This window comes from Phaethon aethereus (genome assembly GCF_964289735.1).
Source record: "Phaethon aethereus genome assembly, chromosome: 1".
In the NCBI taxonomy this organism is placed as follows: domain Eukaryota; kingdom Metazoa; phylum Chordata; class Aves; order Phaethontiformes; family Phaethontidae; genus Phaethon; species Phaethon aethereus.
The window spans coordinates 98,291,466-98,311,186 of record NC_138575.1 but is presented as its reverse complement, the minus strand read 5'-3'; the positions used below and the strand labels follow the sequence as shown (position 1 = coordinate 98,311,186).

The following is a 19,721-nucleotide window of genomic DNA, read 5'->3' as shown; positions in this document are numbered from 1 at the left end:
CTAAAAGCTATTTCCAGATTTGGGGACCTTCTTGTCAGGCCTCCCTCTGCAGAGTAGGATGAACTGAGCATATGCTCTCTCACACATAGACTCCAGCAGCTAAGCAGCAATCTACACCAGCATGCAACCCAGCTGGTGGTGTTTCTGCAGGCTTAGTTGGACATTTGATTGCAAAATCATTTCTTTGTCATAGCTTAAGAAGGTTACTCCTGTCAGGATATGGCATTGCCTGTCGGTGTCCTATAGGACTCATGTAAAAGATGCTATGAAACCAAAGTGAAGTAAGAGCCCTCAAACCTTCGGTAACCTTTACTACTCCTCAAGAGTATGGGAGGCTGTCTGCCAAGCAGGTAGCTGATTATTCTCCAGAATCTTTTTCCTGGATCAGGTCGTGATCCTCTTCAATACTTCAGAGTGTTTTATTTCAGTTATGAGCTAGATGCAAAGAAATGACTTTTTCTAAACCATTTAAAGGATCAGTCTCAGGACTGGCCATTAGTACAAAGAAGAAAATGTTCTGTTTTTAAGGACATATCCCATAATCTCTGATCAGGCTTGCAGGTTTCTCATACTTGCATCCTTAGAAAGAGGAGGAGTTCTAGGGACCGGGGAACTAAAATATTTCCAACCTTTTACCTCCCTCTATCCCCCCAAACTCAGTTTTCATTGCTTTCAACCAACACAGGCCCACAAAGTTTACAGAGTTTACAGAAATCAAACCATCATTGCTGTAATGGAAATAAAACAAAAAAGGTTAACAGCGTTGTATCTCTAGGTCTCCTGGAAGCTGCAGCTCTTCACAGCATCTCCCAAGCTTTGACCATTACTGCTGAAGTCTCCAAATGCCACTTGCAGCCAAGCGCTGTTAGCAGTCTGGGGCAGAAGTGGCCTCCTTGCCTCGTGGAGGTGACCCGCGCTCCCACCGCTGCCTCCCTTCATGCTCCTGCCTCCGCCCTGACGGCTGAGGACACAGCACGCGTCTAGGCACAGCAAGAGACTCAGCAGAGCTGGTCAGCAACAGCCTCCCAGGCTTCAGGCTGCAGAGCGGTTGCTCCGACCGCTTTTCAGAAACCTAGAAATTCTCAGAATCTTTTAGAAAATAATTTAACCCAATTCTGCATTTTATTTCATCACCATCTTTGAAATAGCAAAAAGGCAGGCATAAGGAAGATAAAACTGGTTAATCCACATAGCAGAGAGACGAAGGAGGAGCAGAGCAGTGTGGTGTGCTGAAGCAGACGGGCTCCCACACGCCAGACCCCTGCCATGCCGGCAGCGTGGAGACAGCAGTGCACTCCCCTCCAGCGCACAGCATCTGCGGTTTGGAGTTACAGCGGCATAGCGCAGGTGTCTGCCAAACCAACTTCCAAACCCAGGACACCCTTGAGGTGGCAGTGAACAGAGTCTATCTGGGATGCTCCAAACCAGGTCCTGAACTGCTATTTGAAAAGTTAAGCTGAACCTCTCATTTTATTTATCCAATTGCAGTCCAAGAGATCTCCAAAACTGGAAAAAATCAATAGCACTAATATCCTACCAGAGCTAGGGGTAAGGAGGATGTGCTTAGCACGTCTGCCATACTTTTCTCAGTTTGAATCAGAGCCTTTTAACATTCATTTTGTATACTAAATTGGGCTTGTAGGAATCCATTTAAGCAATCACTGAGGGACAGATCATGGAAACCTGTCCAACATGCGAACATCACGCTGCCAGACTCAGCTTCACTTTTTCCACTAACTGCAGGACAAACTCCACACGCCGGTGGACAAGTGACTCTCCTTCCCCCACATTACGGTTTCACAAGCTTCACATTCTCATCACAACTTTTAACACTGACTTCCAAAAGTCAGGCTGGACTTGGCAACAGCCTTACTCTGAACACCACTACTCAAAGCCTGCTTTTGTCCTGCGACAGAGGACACCTCAAAACTTCTGGTGTCCTTCATTAAGTGTTACTAGCCTTACTGCTGTCCCAGGATTGCAATAGTCAAATGCCATTACAGATCACGGCTAGATGCCATCACCCTTGCATAAGCACTGCTGACAATGTAGCACACACCCACAAACTCTACTGCTGTTAGGGACTGCCTGTAGGGTAAGCATGTTTTCTTCCACTCATTTAAGTTCCTATAAAGTCAGATGGTAGCTTTACTATCCGTGGAATAAGGCATGAAATACTTTTATTCCACTGCTTCCAATCTCTGTCTTTTTTGCCCTGAGAGGGATTAACCTCACCACCGAGAATACATGGCTAGACGCCACTAGATGGGATCTAGAGAACCATTTTCCTCACGGAAATAGGAAGGGATGAGGGGTGGGACAGAGGACAGGGGGGGACAGGGGGAGTGTACTAGTAAGGCGCTAGCATCCTCCCTTACCTACCTGGAATGCAGCATGTTATCTTTATCTTTCAAGCATCAAGAAGAATATTTGCATGCCAAGCCTCAAAGGTTTTTGAGTGATTCATACATATTAAAGGGGAGACCTCTACAAGGTATATTTAAGGCTCACGGAGAATTTCTAGGACTGTTGAGAAACGTGACCTAGTATTCTTGATTACTGCTGACAGCTACCAATTTCAGAACTTAATCCACTGCTTCAACTTGCAACTCTGTTCATACAGATTCCTGATGATCTCAAAGTCTACTTTTCTCTTATTCTTTGTCCCCATTCAGCAATGCACCTTCCAGTCCTTATACCAAAGCTTTACTTTCTGAATCCTGGTATTCAGCTCCTCATTAAGAATGCTGCTGTCTCTTGTCTTTGCTATTGTCCTGAGCATTGTTTTTATTATAGTTTTTTCTATAATATTATATGTTATAGATATGTATTATAAATATATTTTATATCCATTTTTTCTAAAAAGAAGCGTAACTTTTTCTGTGTGGTCTCCAAGAAACTATGCACATTAATAAGCGAAAAAGAAAAGCTAAGTCCCTGGGGCCACTGCAACTGCCTAATTCTCTTACTATTCCATTATTTACTAATTTGTACTTCTAGAAAGACTAAATTTGATGCTAGAGCAAACCTTACACAATTCATACTTTTTTGGGGGAAAAGATACACACATCTTCCCATTGTGATGCTAATGGATTTAACTTTACCTCTGCCAACTGGAAGAGTGCCGACTTCCCACAGTGCTTTACTGGCTCAGGACTTGACAACTGGGAAGTATTTGATGAGATCTAGGTTTTAAATGAACAGAGGAGAAAATATTTCAGTGACACACAGGAAAGACAGAAAGGAAGGGAGAAAAAGAATGAAAAAAATTAAGGAGTTAGTTAAATCAGTTCCTTTGAGATCTTTCTGGCAGAAGGCCCTACTTCAGATAGGCAATACCATCCAAGAAACACTTAACAGGCATTTAGAAGTCAGCAGGATACAAGCAAATACAGAATTTCTTCCTTAGACTAGGCTCCTGGATTCTCTTCTACATTTGTATGGTCCACAGCTAATATTCTATCATGCTGTGTGTCTTACATGTGTTTTATGTGACTAAGTGAACAAGACATACCTGTTGCTTAAAAACATGAACTGTGGTGGTCAAGGTTAAGTAAAATTCTTGCGGAAAGCCTGGGCAGATATAGAAGAGGACCATTTATCCTCACAGGCACTGCTTATTTTGCTTTCTTTAGTTAGAAAAAAGAAGTAAGACCTTACCTCTGGAGATCAAATCTAGCCTTCTAAATAGATGCTGGTGTGCCAGCACCAGTGCTGAGCAAGTAACTACCACCGCACTTCAGGGAATTGCTTTTGCAGCCAAATTTTTTCTGATCTGCTTCCAAGTGCAGCATTATCAGTTCACCAGTGCAAGAATTAATCATTATTTCTCAGATTTGATCTTTTTTGGCATGGCATTACATGGTAGTATTTGATCTGGAAGCCTTGAAAACCCCTAAGGTTAGGAGCAAGACCAGCAGTGTTTCCATAGCATCTGCTTCATCAGGAGAAACAGGCTTACGACCATGAACTTTCAGATGCAAAAAATATCAGCTTAGCCTTTATATTTTATGTCTTTCTTTTGAACTAGATTATTTTAAGAGTTTTCTTTTCAATTGTCAAGGAGATTCACTACAACTCCACCTCCCTCCCCCCGCCAAAAATCCAGAACCTCCATTTTACTGCAAGCTAATTAAAATATGGCGAGTAATACTAAATGGTTTTGCTTTGAGACAGTTCAGTGAACCTGCTCAGGACCCCACTGAAGTAAGTGATCTTGTACACTGCACTTTGCAGGAAGAGGGCCTCAACTTTTTTATCTTTCTACTGTAATAAATTCTCATCTCTTAATGATTTTTTTCAGTGCAATATGAGTGGCAGAAAAGGGACAAACACCCACACACTGAAGTATAACCTGAGAACATGCACACGTATCTTGCCTCCTGATGCACAATGTGCGGAAAGAGTAAAGACTTTCATTCTGACAAGAGAATAGGTGCTCCTAACAAAATGCAAGCAAGATTCATGTAGTACCAATAGAGAGGAAACCAAGATTTCACTTAAGCAAAAAAATTCTCTTCACAGCTAAGAAAACAAACAGCATGAGACAAACTTAGAACTCATTCTGCCAAAGTTGCTGGCCAGATATCAGAAGTAAGAGGATGGCTGATCCATCAGCCATCAACCAGTGAGATTACAGATCTCATTGCCTGTCTTAACACCATCTTCCAGTTTTAATTAGAGTAATCAGAATCTGCAGTACTACAACCACAAATAGCCCCTTCTTATGTAGAGGTTTTAACTTGGGGATCATTAGGATCAAATTATTATCTTTTATTACCATGCAGGTCAGTATTTTAGCTACTATATGACATTCTAGCTTGCATAAGAAGCATGTGGCATGGTACCAGTCTTTCATTTCCCTCTTAGAATAGGCATTTCACTTCAACACAGATATTTAATAATTTCAGTATATAGGTAAACAGCAAATATGTTCATCTATTTTACGTAACAGCTTTACCTGGAAAGATTACATCTTTACTTAAGAGAAAGCTGGAAGATACTAACTAGCTCTCACACTCCCAATTTCAAGGCATTTTGACCAAAAGTTTTGGATTCCAATCTTCTGTCCAGCACAGAAATAAACAGAAAGAGTTGCCCACAAACTCGCTTAAAGTGGGTATGTGAGAATGCAGCAGGGACAAAAAATCTTCCTCAAGCATGCATTTTTCTTAAATGATAGTAACCTGCTGGACTAGTGAAGAAAATTCCACCTTGTTGCATGTTGCATGCAATTCCTTTTTCATTAAATCATCTAGAGGAAAAACTTCAGAAAAGCAGCTGAAAGTGAAGAGTTTGTGGGTTTTGGCTTCATTTTGCTTTTAAGATGGGTAAACTAGTAATTTTATTGCTTCCACTCTCAGGAAGCTTTTTCTTTTTTTCCACAATGGATGAGAGTTTAGCTAAGTAAATCTAAGAGGTACTTGTGTTTCTTCTCTACGAAGCAGTCATCACCATCTGTTCACGTTTGCCAAACACACATCCATAAGACCAAAAGAGCAAGGGGTCACATCTGCTCTACTTCCCTCACATGGCAAGGAGGATGACAGCAACCAGCCCACGTGAGCAGACAGCCTGCAAACAGCCACTGCGCTAAGGAACACAGCCAACTGCTCAAAAATCACTGGCCTGTATAATGGTTTTCCATAAAAACACAAATGAGAAGGACAAAAGTAGGGCCAACAATTTCCAAGATCAGAGTGGAATGAGGAAGCCAAGATCGTAACTTGGCACCACTCCAAATTTCAAAAAACTCTTATGAGAACATCACATCATCTTCGAAGACTTCCAAGGCACTTGCCTGTGCACCCGTAGGACCCAGCAAAGTCTTACTCCCAGGATTTTCATTATCTGTTGTGGCAAGTCCTCATTAGCCATATCCTCAACAGCTTTAATTGAAGACTACAGCATTTGGGACAGACAACCAGATGAAAGGCTAACTGAGGCTGTAAAGAAGAAAGAATCCCATGCTGTGTCTACGTATAAAGAGCTATTTCTGAGTGACAGGGGACTTGTACTCCTGGGGTAAAGGTGTCCATTTTAAATGGCAAATCTACTCAATGGATCGCCGTTTCACAAAGAGGCACTCTTACTTGCCCCGCCACAAAGGCAGCAAAGAGAAAGGGAACATATGAAGAACACCCTGCCAGAACCAAAACTGAGCTGGGACGGCTGCCAAAAGTCTCCAGGCACGTTAGACCACAGCACACTTCACTTTTCTTCACAGGTTTACTTGGCTACTGGCTAAATAACTACTTTCTTTCCCTCTCTCTTCTTTTGTAGCACTGTACATTGCTGACAGCAACCTACTACAAACTGCTTACCATAATTTAGCTTACTAAATGCTGTAATGCATTCATATAGATAGGACCCAATAAGAAGTGGCACAGTAAGGAACAGGATTTTTGCCAAACTTTACAAAGACACTCTGTGCAAATGAAAGCCTTTATATTTGAAAGAGCACAAGCAGCTTTAATAGCAGGGGGAGAAAGCTTAAAGAGGTTCTGTAGCATGCTCAATGCTTTCCCCTGCAACAACCTAAATGAAATCAGGCTGTGATCTTTATGCCATTTCTCTACTGCTGTAGATAAAACATGGTGTTAGTCACTGCCATTAAGGTTTCAAACCAACAGTATAACACAGACGGAATAACTATGGCCAAGAAGGTTTTTTTTGTTGTTTTGGGTTTTTTTTTGCTTTTCCAGATTTCTGTTCCTTATTTCCAGACACTGAAAAAACAGCCAAAAAAATACAACCCCCTCCAGACCACACACACATTTTAAGATTTTTACAAGACAAAGAGATTAATCCTGACTTTAAAACTGTGCTCTCCAGTTTCTAATTAACATTCTGATCACCTCTTCTACCTAACATTTGATGATTCATACACGCACTTCAGTGTGCCAAATGAGCTGGCTCAGCATAGTGATATGCAAGTCAATGCACTGTCACAGCCGTATGACAATTTTCAGGTTTGTCATTTTGTTGTTTATTTAATTAGGACAGGAAATGATTTTAGGTCCTGTGAAATTTTGAAAAGGATTAATCAGTAAATTGTTTTTTCTTAATTGGACCTCCTAAGAAATACATCAAGGCCCATCCTAGCCAAGCTAAAAACATACAGTACATAATTAGCTTAGCATTTAACAGAAGTAAGTGTGTTGTATGTGTAAGCACATGGAATAACAGCCAGGGAATCTCTTCATCCCGTTACACTTCTCCACGATAGCACCAGCTCCAATCACAGTCTTTTCAGACACATCCTAAATATACCTTTAGCATAACTGACTCTGCAAGCAGTACCAGACTCCCCCAAATGGGCAAGAAGAGTATACGTGTGGAAAGTCAATTCATAGAAGCACATTAAACATACGGGAGAAGAAATTTTTAAAATCAATCTTTGAGAACTCCAGATCTTCAATACATGGAGGAAGAAGGATAACTTACATACTTACGGGTAATTTATAGGCTTTATAAGTCACCACCTAACGATGCTGTTACATATCCTTGTAGCTGTTGCGAGAAGCTTCCTTTGACCTGCAAATTTATTTTGCAAAGGATTCCTGCCTCTAGGGCAGTTGCTGTTCTGCACTGCTGCAGCCTCTTCAATAGGCAGTGCATAGTGTCATTTCAGAATGTCCTTTATTTGTTTTTTTCCTATGTGTAAATTAAAAAGCCATTTGGAAAAAAACACCTGCAGCAGTCCTTTGGTATGAAAGGCCAGGTAAAGTTCACAAGCCCAGTATCTTTTGTGCATGCTACAGCTTGTAGAACTGGCCAATATTGCTTCAAATTACTGGTTATCCTCCTCACGATTTTCTTAAAACAATGCTGTCATGAAGACAAACATCTACTGATGTGAATCCCTTATGAGGCAGGATGCTTAGCCATTCAGTGACAACTCTTACTGGTTCCTTGTTTCCTCCCATCCTCTCCCACCATATTTCAGCCATTATACCTCAGCAAACTGAAACAATGCAGACTCCTCAGTTTGTTTTACAGCTCCCGGGACTCCAGGCTGTGATGTGCTTGAAGAGATCTGTCAGGAGAACAATTATTTTTGTATTACCTAACTCTTCAGTTTCAGTGTCAAACTTCAACGTGCTAAATTTCTGATCCATTATACAGACAGACTCCTGGTACTTAAAAGCATGCAAATGAGTCCCAGCACACCCATACAAAAAACAGTATCTGCTTTCCAGGAGACATATAAACGAGTGACCTGTGAAATGGTGATCTTTAATTACTTTTCACAAGGAAAATCTTTCCTAGGATCAATAGAAAAGGCTAAGACTTTTTTAAGGGGCTTTTATTTGCCCGCTGATATGTAAAAAGAGGGTTAGCAGCAAAAAACTTAACACTATATTGTATTTCATAGTTCAGTGAAAGACCTGAGACTGCAGAATGGTGGTGCTGATAAAGCACCAATTGCTACTTAGCACAGAAACTAATTGTGGACAGGGACACAACACATGCAGGTACTTGAAGAAGAGATACCAGATCCATCTCAGACACCAAGGAAACTGCATTTTATACTGTTTAACTTGTGTCAGTTACTTTTGTTGCAAATGACACCCCTGATTAATGTTATACCTTGGTACAAGTACCAATTATTTTGCCATTGACACACATGCCTAGCATGCACTGGTTAGGTGCAGCCTAACTGTTTAACATCCTTGAAAATTAAGACTAGCTAATATGCATTTCTAATTACTGATCATCAGTGAGCTATTTCTAAACCGTATGTTTTAGTGGTGCAGATGAGCTTTGTTGCCTGGCACCCGCTGAAGTTCTTCGCTGGTTAAGGAAGAGCCAGTGCTCACAAGCCCTTAGCAAGAGCGGATCTTGCAGCATGCAACACAATTCCTGCCTATGACTAAAGTTGGACTTCAAGGTCTTATGGGCTGATGTTAAAACAAACAAAACAACAACAAAAAAAAAAAAAAAATCACATTTTTTGTGTGCTAGGATTGCAATGTATCTGCACCGTAAGTGATGACCTTTAGGGAGGAGTATAAAGCTGCACACAGCAATGAGTATTAAAGACATGGGAGTCAGATTCACAACTGGTGTGGAAACAGGTAATAGAAGAAGCCCCTGCTATGACAAAATTTCTTTCCACATGCACTTACTCAAACACTACCCAGCATCCTGTACAATCAACATTTGTACAGTTAAATATTTACATATCACTTGCTTATGACCATTTCAGAACTTGGAAAGGCATAAACAAGCATGTGATGCTTGCAGCGGATGAGGATTCTTTGCAACGTCATTCTTGTCATGTTATTTACATCAATTAATTCCATTAAAACTTGGATGAAATAGTGTATACTTTAAAAAAACAAAAACAACCAACAGCAAACCCAAACCAAAAAACCAAAACCACCACAGTTGCACTTCTAGCAATAACTGCAAATATGCTGACAAAAATGTGGTACATTGCAAACCTAAGCATAGCTGCACAGAGGTATTTGGTGGTTACAGAACAGAATAAATTCTGGATATTCCAGAACGACAGTTATTTTTGACAGAGTCAATGATGAAAGCAGCCGCAATATGTAAAGGACATAATGTAACATCCAAATATACATGTTAAAACTTTAGTTAGTAAGACTCTAGTTTAAAACCAAGTGCAGGAATGGCACGTGTCTAAATTACTGCTTGAACCACAGCTCCATTATTGCACTAGACTTTCCACCATGCTCCTAAACACACTCTCATGCACTTCAAATCTGACCTATCTACCTGATAAATGAGCCAGTACTATAAACGCCAAAAGAAGGAACAAATAAAAGCATGAATTTTAGCTAAGATTTTTGATTTCTCTTTCAGCTGAACATCAGATGCTTCTTAAAAGGAAACACGGGGGAAGACAACCCTTTTTAAAGAAACTCACCTCTGCAAACTGAAACAATGATGACTTCTGACAGGCTTCCGTAGAATTAGTTCCATCAGACTGGCAAGTACTGGAGGAAACCTGAAACAAGGAGTGTGCAGACTAAGACCTCAGAGTAAGAAAGACTGCTGCTTTCAAGCTAAGAACAACAGTGATCAAAACAAAATACCAGGCAGCAATAACAAGCAGCAGTGTTTAAGAAAAGTTGGGTGATCTAACGTTTCACAGTCCTGGACAAGTTAACTCAAATTTATAGGTGAAAACATAGTTTAGCACTCATTTTAATGCATGTAAATAATCATTAAGAATCACCTAAGAAGACCACAAAAATACCAGGGATTTTCTTTTTTCTTTTATAATTCTAAACTTTGCACACACACAACTACCTTGTATTGGTGATGCTATCAACACTGCTGTATCTGTATTTGTACTACCATTCTGAGTACGAAATTTTTGAAGACACTGAGGGTTACTATGTGACAGAAATATTTATTAGAAAAATAATCCCCAACCACCTAACAGCATGAAAATAAGAAAAGTGTACTACAAGCCTGAAATTGTTCAAATAATGTACCTAAACATCCATTTAGGGGTGCTTATGAGCAGCAGTGCAAGAAAGAGTCATAACTTCTGAAATCAATATACAAAGAAATGACTGTTCAAAAACAAAAGCCTTATTCGAAGTAACACAGAGCTTAGCCGTACTATTCTTTTAGCCGGAAGTGTGTTAATCAAGCATCATTCTGTAATGAAATTGTATCAAATATGATAAATTCACTAAATATCACATTTGAATGTAAAAGATTTACATGTGTAACTCCAACAGGAGCATGAGGTACTGTTAGTCTAAAATAAGGTATGTGACATGGCTTACAAGAAATGAAAAGAAGACTTTCAAGGATTTTAGGAAGGTAAGTAGCAGGATGGACTTCCCCTCCCAACAATCTTAAAATTTTCATGAAATTTCAGGTTATTTAAAACATTTCAGTTCAAACATGTGTGTTTTTTCTTTTTTATTACCAAAACAAGTATGTCAATAGCATATTGACACGTGAATGCACAGATGAGATTTCGCTAGCAACTGCATCTGTTGCCTGCAAGCACAAAGCACCACAGAAAAGCCAGGCCTACAGCACACACAGTTTGTGCTGTTTGTCCGAGACAAACGCTCGTGCTCTGCAATAGCACCAGTGGGGTTTTGTTTGAGGAATCTGCTACCCATACTCCCCTGGAAACACTAGATCCAAGCGTAGCAGCCCACAGGCCAAGGGAACTAAACTACAGGACAATTGCTTCCTCCCTGCCATCAAACCAAGCAGTAACAGTGCCTCCTATGATCTATGCTTCCATTATATTTATTAAACACCAAGCACAATGTTTTATCAGTGTACTATGGGAGTATACCAACCCAAAGGGTTACAAAGAATGTATTTTTAATGCCTGTGTTGTGCTATTTCAGTGGTTTGTGCTACTGTTTTCACTGATGTAATGTTTATTACTGCTTTGCTTCTGTACGATCTGGTTTAAGACGTCTGTGCCTCAGCAGTGGTGTGGATTGTACCAGGGATGCATACTGACCTGGCTGCTGTTGAGTTGACCTCTGAAGGTCCGAGTCTCTGCACTGCTGTGAAATAGAAGGGTGCTGCTTGCATGTCTGAGCTCTCATTTCCTTATTTCAGGCCACCCCACTGGTGGGATTCTCCCAGGAATAAACAGATTTGGGATTTGGCTCCCCACAGAACTTAAATTTCCTGCAGTTTCACCAGCTGCCTTAATTTGTGGTGTGTATTGAAGCAGTTTGTTTGCAAGTGGAGCCTATCCAATGCGCCTTACGAAAGGGCACTACCTTGCCTAGCAGAAGCAACGTGAGTGAGGAAGCCGTGCGAAACCCCTCCGCTCTCCAAGGCCACGTGTGCCTGAACTCTGCCCACCCGCTGTAACGCAGACCGCGGCTTCGCAGGTCTCTCTGCCTGTCTAGGGGCACGTCCACATGAACGTGCCAACACACGCCGGAACTGGCACAGCACAAACCAGCTCTGAGTTGGGAGCCATCGACCCGCACCACCTCAGGAGCACCATGCTGGAGCAGAGAAGCCCTCCCAAGAGGGGCCATCACAGCTCAGCCCCGGGAACACAAGGGCTGTAAACCGCTCGCTTCCCGGGCGGGCGCAGAGAGCGAGGACGAGCCTTCTTGTTGCCTCTGAAGCCATGTGTGAGGGATTGGGCACAGCTTGTTCACCTTGTGGTACAGGAACCACAAGCCGTGGGAGGTGTGAAGCCCGGTTTCCTACAGCTTTGTGTGTAAAGGACAGATTGCTGGTGCCCAGTAACTTGGAGGCGATTTTGTGGTTAGAGCAACCATACTTCTATCAATTTCCATTGTCTTTAAAAAGTTAATGCTGTTGCCTTTGCTTGACAGCACCACTAATTCGAGCTTGTTTCTTCTACTCTCTTGCTCCCTTCCACACTCCTGACTTGTGGGAAATTTATTGTCTCCAGGACTTCTAACCTCTAACAGGCTGAACCTGATCAAAGTGCTAAAATAATTACCGGAGGGAATGGATGCACAGGTAGTGCCACTGCATACATCTCATTTCCTGCCGTAATAAGATGTCCTCAACATCTCCTCACTTCTCCTCTTTCCTCCTCCTGGCTTACCCTCAGCTGCACCCAGAGGCTTTTCACTTCTGACTGACTCCCTGGGCAATACTGCCTTGCGCAGACCGCGGTATCACAGGCATGATAACCTTTTCTTTTCAAAGAGAAGGAAACTGCACGGTAACGCCTCTGTAGCCTCCCTTTCCCTGCAGGTTACTGTAACCTCCTCTAACTCGGACCACACCGAAGGAAGGCGAAGGACAGCCCCTGGCTCGCCTCCCGCACCGACTGACGCCGGGCTTTAATGCCGCCCTCATGCCGGGCAGCGGCAAGGGGGGAAACGGGTAGAAAAGCCAGGTTTTGGACCACACACATTCCAGGATTTCTGGGCAGTAACCTACAGGCCGGCCACTAGGTGCTGCTGTAAGGCAAGCAAAGGGCCTGACGGGCGAGTAAGGGAGATGTGCAGGGAGGGAGGGGAGCGGGCAAGTAAGCAGCGCTCCTCGCCCAGCTTCAGCCTTTCTGCTAGTAAACCTGAGGTGTAGGAGGACCGGGCTTCACCCAGCACAGCGGCAGTCGCTGGAGCAGATCCGTCAGGCGTTTCTGCTCGGGTGTTCAACAAAATATGTTCATATACACACAACAGTCTTGTGTAACTGATGAAAGGACCCAAAAGCCAGGTGGAAACTCACTGCATGTCCAAGTCCTTAGTTTACTGCTGGTAAGATCTGTAGCTTTTCTTGCCCATCTGCTTAGTAACTCTAGCTGCTGTTTGGAAATCAATCCTGTACTGACATAGAATTCTGCTATCAGAAGAGAAACTCTCTAGTCTATTGAAAAAAATTAGAAAAACAGGAACATAACTGGCGACATATAGATACGGCGACTGAAGCTTCAGGGCAATTTTGTAAATAACGCTGTCGTGCCTCTGTCTGTCCTCCCGCTGGTGCCTCTTCACTTTGTTACCTGACACCTGGGCTTCTGACAACTCCAAGACTTAACACCTGACTTGAAAAGTCCCTATACATCTGTTTAACATACACTTGACAGAAAATCAGCAGGTGCAGAATACGTTTAGGTGGGATTAGCAGACCTTTAGAGTATCATGTGCCTCATCTTTGCCCAAGTTCTGAGCAAACTATGCCAGTGCTGCCCTCCTTTCTATTAACTATCCATCTAATTTTTAAGATGATAATAGTCTTTAAGATCTATGCTTACAAGGCCACCCAAGTCTACATAATCATACATATGGACAAGCAGTCAAACTGCATGTTAACAGGTAATGTTACATCTGGCAATCCCCCAGTTTAAGAACCATATATATGCATGTGCATCTTACATGTAGACACACACATGCTTTAATGATAATGAAGATTACATGATATCATTTAGAGCATTCTTTTAAAAATGACACTGCATCTTTTTTTTTTTAAAATACAGAAATGCCAGGGTTTTAGCTATACGACATGTATTTATATACTTAACATGCATATAAAAAACCCCAACTATATTTTCTGTGGTTAAGCAACTTCTCAACCTCTTCACTGACAATACCTCAACAGCCACCTTAGTACATCAAATTCTCCCCCATGTCAAAATACCAACTCTAACAGAACACTTCTAACCCCCTCCACTGAAAAGGAAAGCAGCTTACCAATTCTACAAATTAATTCTTGAGCTTCTTACTGAGCCTCTCATTCCACCTCCTAGCGCATTCTGCTGACCTCCCAAGCGCTGGTTTGAGCGTGAAACTTTTCAAGCATAAGCACGGAAATTGAACTACAGCTTGTCCCATAGGCATGCAAAGATGAACATCTTTGTCTCCTCTGTCCGCACGCCCGAGGATGAGAAGCCAGAAGCGCTGTTCAGTTATCCAAGTCTAAACAGGTTTAGGATCTTTACTGCATTTGGGAAACACAAGCCTAAGAAGTATTTGCTCCATATCTAATTACCACTGAAACACTGAATCAAAAGGAAACAAAGGAAAATGGAAGACATACCAGGGCTACCATGCAAAGAAACTGAGGAAGTTTCCCAGTGCATAGAAACACAGCTGGAGACTTAATTCCTGCTGACACACAATTAGGAGCACTGAATTTTATCCATTTGGGTCCCTTTGAGAATACCAAGCACCCAGATTGTTCTGGAGGATGTATTTTACATTGGGAACCCTCTGAAAGAATTGGAGACGCGCAGTTTTGTTCCCTAGGAAAGTGCTCTGACACTTACCTGCTTCTCAGATAGTGTAGGACAATTAAAATACGGTAACTCATTAGTAAGTACAGGCTAATTTCTGGCCCATCATGATTCTAACAACATCCAACAAATCCCTCAACTAGTTTACGCTGTATTTATGACAATTATTTTGCTCTACATTTTGAAAAAGTAGAACGCAAATTAGGGAAAGCAGATTACACAGCTTGCCTCTTCGATGTGGAGGGCCAGGTTTCAGGAGAAGACTACAGGCCTGAAAGAGCACAGCATCGTATAGCTTATACATAAAGAAAATATTACATCACAAGCCATATTGCATGCTTCTATCAGGAAAAAATGGGGTTTATGTAGGTGCATGGGAAATATGTCTTTTGCTCAAAAGAAGAAAATCCCGATTAAAAAAAGTTCATATACTAAAACAATCACACAACATTGTTTCTGATTCGTCTCTAAATGATGATCTTCACACATAGATTTTATTCCTTCATTGCCATCTGAAATCGTACTACTTGAGGCACTTTTCATGTAAAACCAAGAAAGCTAAACTCACAAGGTCATAGCAAAGACTGTTCTTAATGGAATTGAGTATCTAACTCCACTACACCTTCCCTCTCATTTAAAACATAACAGCACAGTAAAAACAGTTTTTAAACTCCAAGCCGAGAGAGTCAAAGTTTGAAAACTACAGGACATTCTCATTTTAGCACAAAATCATCAATTTCTTTTCACTTCTCTCCCAAGCTTAACCTGGTGTTTCTTTTTTCATACTGCAGCACAGAAAGCCAGTACCCACATCTGCACAAAGACTTCCACCGCTCAAACTGATGTGCAAAGCATTGAGGAGACTTGGTTCAGTCTTGGCAGTACCGAAGCAATTAATCTCAAATGCACTACATATTTTGCATTTGGGAGTATCACATATATATAGTTAATTACTGCTTTTCCTCCCAGAAACAACAAAAAAATGAAAAGAAGAAATCCTCCTCACTTCCACAGCTCTTCTTTCCTAGAGTTTTATGGCAGTGACTACCTAACATACAAGCCACCTTTTGAACAATTTTCAAAGATGGCTCAAAAAATAAGATCATAAATAATAATCAGACCAGAGGTTTCTGCACTACTGGAGATACGCAGGAACACTTTTATGCACTAGACTCCTTCACAAGAACAAAATGTTTGCGATGGCAACTGAACTACAGATTTCTTTTTAGACCTAAAGATTTAGTGAATAGGAGTAGACTGCAATACTTGGATTACCTGTTAACACTTGCATGGTTTCAGAATGCATATATAACGACACTGACTGTATGGAAATTATTAGGTATTTATTTTGCTATTAGTGCCAAGGCCACAGTTGTGTGAAGCACTGCACAGGCACATGAAATCCTTGCCCAAAAGAGAGTGCAAACCTATGTGTTAATACAGTCACTATATTTCAACCTTTCTACCTGTGACAACATCCTCTCATGAGCAGACTTGCCTGGTCTGATCAAATATTCAGCCAGCAGAGTTAATATTGAACTGATATAAAAACTGGGCCCAACCTCTGTGTTCATGGTTGGGATACAAGACTTGTATCACAGAGCTCACACTTCAGTCCCAACTGAGGTTACCCAAGATGTATCTTAAATTTTATTTCCCACTGGCCAAATACTCCTCTTCAGAGGTCTCTTTAAACCAAGGGCTTGCGGTAAAGGAGAGGAAAGAATTCCTTACCTCTTGTGCAGTCAGGGCATGTTCCCCTGCTAGAAGCAGCATACTCAGGCCTCCCATTTGTGTAGGATCTGTTAAAAGAGTAAAATCAAGACTTAAGTTTATTCATTGGCTTGTTTTAAGAACCTACCATTTGCAGCGTTAAACCCCCAGAAGACTACTTGTCACAGACACTCTAAGCAGGCTGCCATAAAAGGCAGTTCAAGAGAATCACAAATAACCATTTCTGTACCCTCTGGGAGAGGCTTTCAAAGCTGTTTGAAGGATTTAATTGGATTTGTGTGCTTAACACCCCATTGCGTGGATTTACAATTTTACTGCTAAAGGTTTTATGTACTACAGAGACGGGTATCTTTAAAACAGCAACTGTAATGATCTCATACATAAATATACACAAAGATGCTCTAATATTGCACATATTTATAACTCAATGGATGCTCCTACTGAGGGAGTGGTTGCCTTCCTTAGCCACTGAACAAGTAAAAGGATGGAACAAAAGGACATGATCAAGCTCTGAAGCAAAATTTCTAGTTTCATTTAGCTTTAATTTAGAGCTGCATTTAGTGGTGAAAAGTGCCAGCCTGACATCTCTGAAGCATGAAGCGCTTGATCCTCTGTGCCAGAACAGCACAGGCACTGGCCAGGCAAGCTGCCTGCCTACTTGTTGCCCTGCCAATACAATATATAATTGAGCAAAGTGAAATGGAGATATAAATGTTCTTTCTCCAAGTATTCGATGCTGACAGTTTCTCGCCTCCAGCCTTCCCACACCTTAGGAGTTCAAAAAACAACAACAAGAAGTGAAAGCAATGATCACTGGCACTGCATTACTCATGGAGTGGCTCTTCCACTCAGAAGAGTGGTTGCTCTTCATCATTATGAAGACTAATTGTCTGATTTGGAGGGAATGCCTTGGGAGCAATGCAGGCGTCCGATTTAACAGAGTGTCACACAGAGGCAGGGAGACAGTCTGTGGCCTAAATGTCTCACACAACAGCCACAACGTGAGAGAAAGGGAAGCATTACCCTTGCTGTATTGCCGAGCTTCAGTAATGATGAGACACCAAAGATAAGTAACTTTCCCGGGGTTTCACTAAGTGTGTACTCCCATTTTTCAATTTCCTTTCACTAAACTATAGCAAAACTCTCTCTACAACAATAAATTACAACATGCTCAGGACCATTCCTAGGAATGGAGGCCAACTGGCACAATCGCCCTTGTCCATTTGGTTGCATTTTGTTATGTAAAATTTGGATGCAAAATAGCTGCATCCAAAATGCCCACTGGGAAATCCCCTGGCCCATTCCCACTCACAAGCAGTGACGAAGAATTTGTTGAGCTTTTCAGCTGACATGGGCCAAACCTCTGTAAACCTCCAGACAATTTTGTGCTACAGATGATCAAGGTCCGGTTCACAGGAATACTGACTGGTGCTGTTTAATTCAATACCACAGATACTGCCAAGTGTTCTCCCTCAGCATCTCGCACTGACATTCACAGGGTAAGTTTTTTCAATACTCTCTTAAAACCACAGTAAATAGAAGCAGAGGAAAGCAATGTGAATAAACCAGGCTCACCCACTATCTCAAGGATAGAAGAGTGGCTCGTTATCTTAAGAACACAGTCTAAATAGCTCCTGGCTTCAAACCCAATGTTCAGCTGGAATCAAATTTTTTCCTTTACCATAGTAAAACAGGTAGCAGGTGTGTGTGTTTTTTTGTAGTTTTTTTTTTTTTTAACTTTTTACTTTTAAATAAAAAAGGGAACAAAAGATATTAAGTTTCTACAGAGAGACAAGGCACTATCAGAAGTGTAGGATCCAGTAACAAGAAGTCATTGAAGAAATGGAGATAGAAAACAGGAAGGGCCAGGAAGTATCTCAGCACAATTCAGAAATGAAGTGATCCTCTCAGCACAGCACTTTTTACCATCAAAACACTTGATCAGAAACAGTTCAGTCCTTCAAACATGAGGACATCAGAACAATTAAGAAGTGAAAAGTGAACATGTATCTCGAAAGATAATGCCTCAGGAGGCAGTTTTGGAGGATGGAGAGATGGGAAGAGACCTCCACGTCCATCATAAACTTCTTGAGCTCCATATTAAGCAGTAAGGGCTTGACTGGTTGCTGTCTACTTTCTTTATTCCCATTGGAAGGCTGCTGCAGAATCCAAATCTTCTAAGTATTAAGAGCTTTCTTCCAGTTTTCAGCTTAAATGTACTCAGGGACAGGTGGTACACATTTTTTCTGGTGCCCGCATCTTTAAGATTAAATAACTGTTCTCCCTACATGGTATTTCCTTCTTCTGCATTTACAGGAGTCACCCTACTCTTCTTCCACTTGCTTTCCTAGCCTAAGCAAATCAAGATCTCTTCATGTCATCAAGCACCTTCATCTCCTACGGTCCCAGTGATCCCTGTAGCTCTCCTCTCCAGTTATTCCAGGTGGAGTTCATCTTTCTTGTACATGACTGATCAGCAGGGCAACCACATCAGGTCAGCTGTGCAATGTTCAATGGCATTAACTCTTCTCTGCAGTTCCTGAAAACACGTTGCCTGACACACTGCAGTACAGTACTTTCTCATGCCCACATCACACTGATGCTCCCAGCTGCTCTCTTATGCTTCGCTTTAGTTATGTGGGGGTCATCTTCCCCCTCCTCAGTTTTGGCCAACTGGAGAGCACCCAGCTTATGGCTCTCAAATTCTTCTCCCTCTTCTAAGTATCTTCTTGGTCATCTCAGCTTTCTGCCCTTCAAATAAGTAGCTTATCATAACAGGACAAGGATAAGACTGTTTTTTCCCCGAAGTAAGCAAATACTTAAACTGTTTATTTAAACATAAAAATTAAGAGGAAGGAAAAAAATGACAGCTAAGTGGAAAGTGAAAATTTAATTTGGTGCTTAAACAACTTGAATACTTATGCTGCAGCTGTAGCAGAGGGCTGGCACTTGGATGTCTGATCATGACAAAACCAAAAATCCTTCCATTAAGGTTTCAAATTACAAAATAACTTAATCTAAGGGAAAACAAAATGTACATATGCAAACACTGCCATATGTTTATAGTGCCTTCTCAGCACAACAACGTTTCTCTTATGGCACTAAGAACTTATTGGTATAAAAAATTAAGAATTTTAAGTGCTATCTTAAAGCAATTCACAGTTAAATCAACAGTAGTGAGAAAACAGCACACACATTTGACTTGCAGAATGGGAGGTGAGTCATTAATTTCTCTACAGCTTTTAACATTGATGAAACTTAAAACCATATCACTATTTGGGAATGACATGCTTTG

General features: G+C 41.4%; 1 protein-coding gene across 1 annotated transcript in view; it reads right to left on the bottom strand.

Moving 5' to 3' along the window:
- BBX (BBX high mobility group box domain containing) overlaps nt 1-19,721 on the bottom strand; it is a 59,039-nt gene that overhangs the window by 27,555 nt on the left and 11,763 nt on the right. Inside the window, exons 4-7 of the mRNA XM_082003297.1 lie at nt 16,427-16,494; nt 9,899-9,979; nt 7,958-8,038; nt 3,105-3,185 (exon numbers count right to left, since the gene is read on the bottom strand). Coding sequence (XP_081859423.1) covers nt 3,105-3,185; nt 7,958-8,038; nt 9,899-9,979; nt 16,427-16,494 — 311 coding nt within the window. The remainder of the gene's footprint in view (nt 1-3,104; nt 3,186-7,957; nt 8,039-9,898; nt 9,980-16,426; nt 16,495-19,721) is intronic.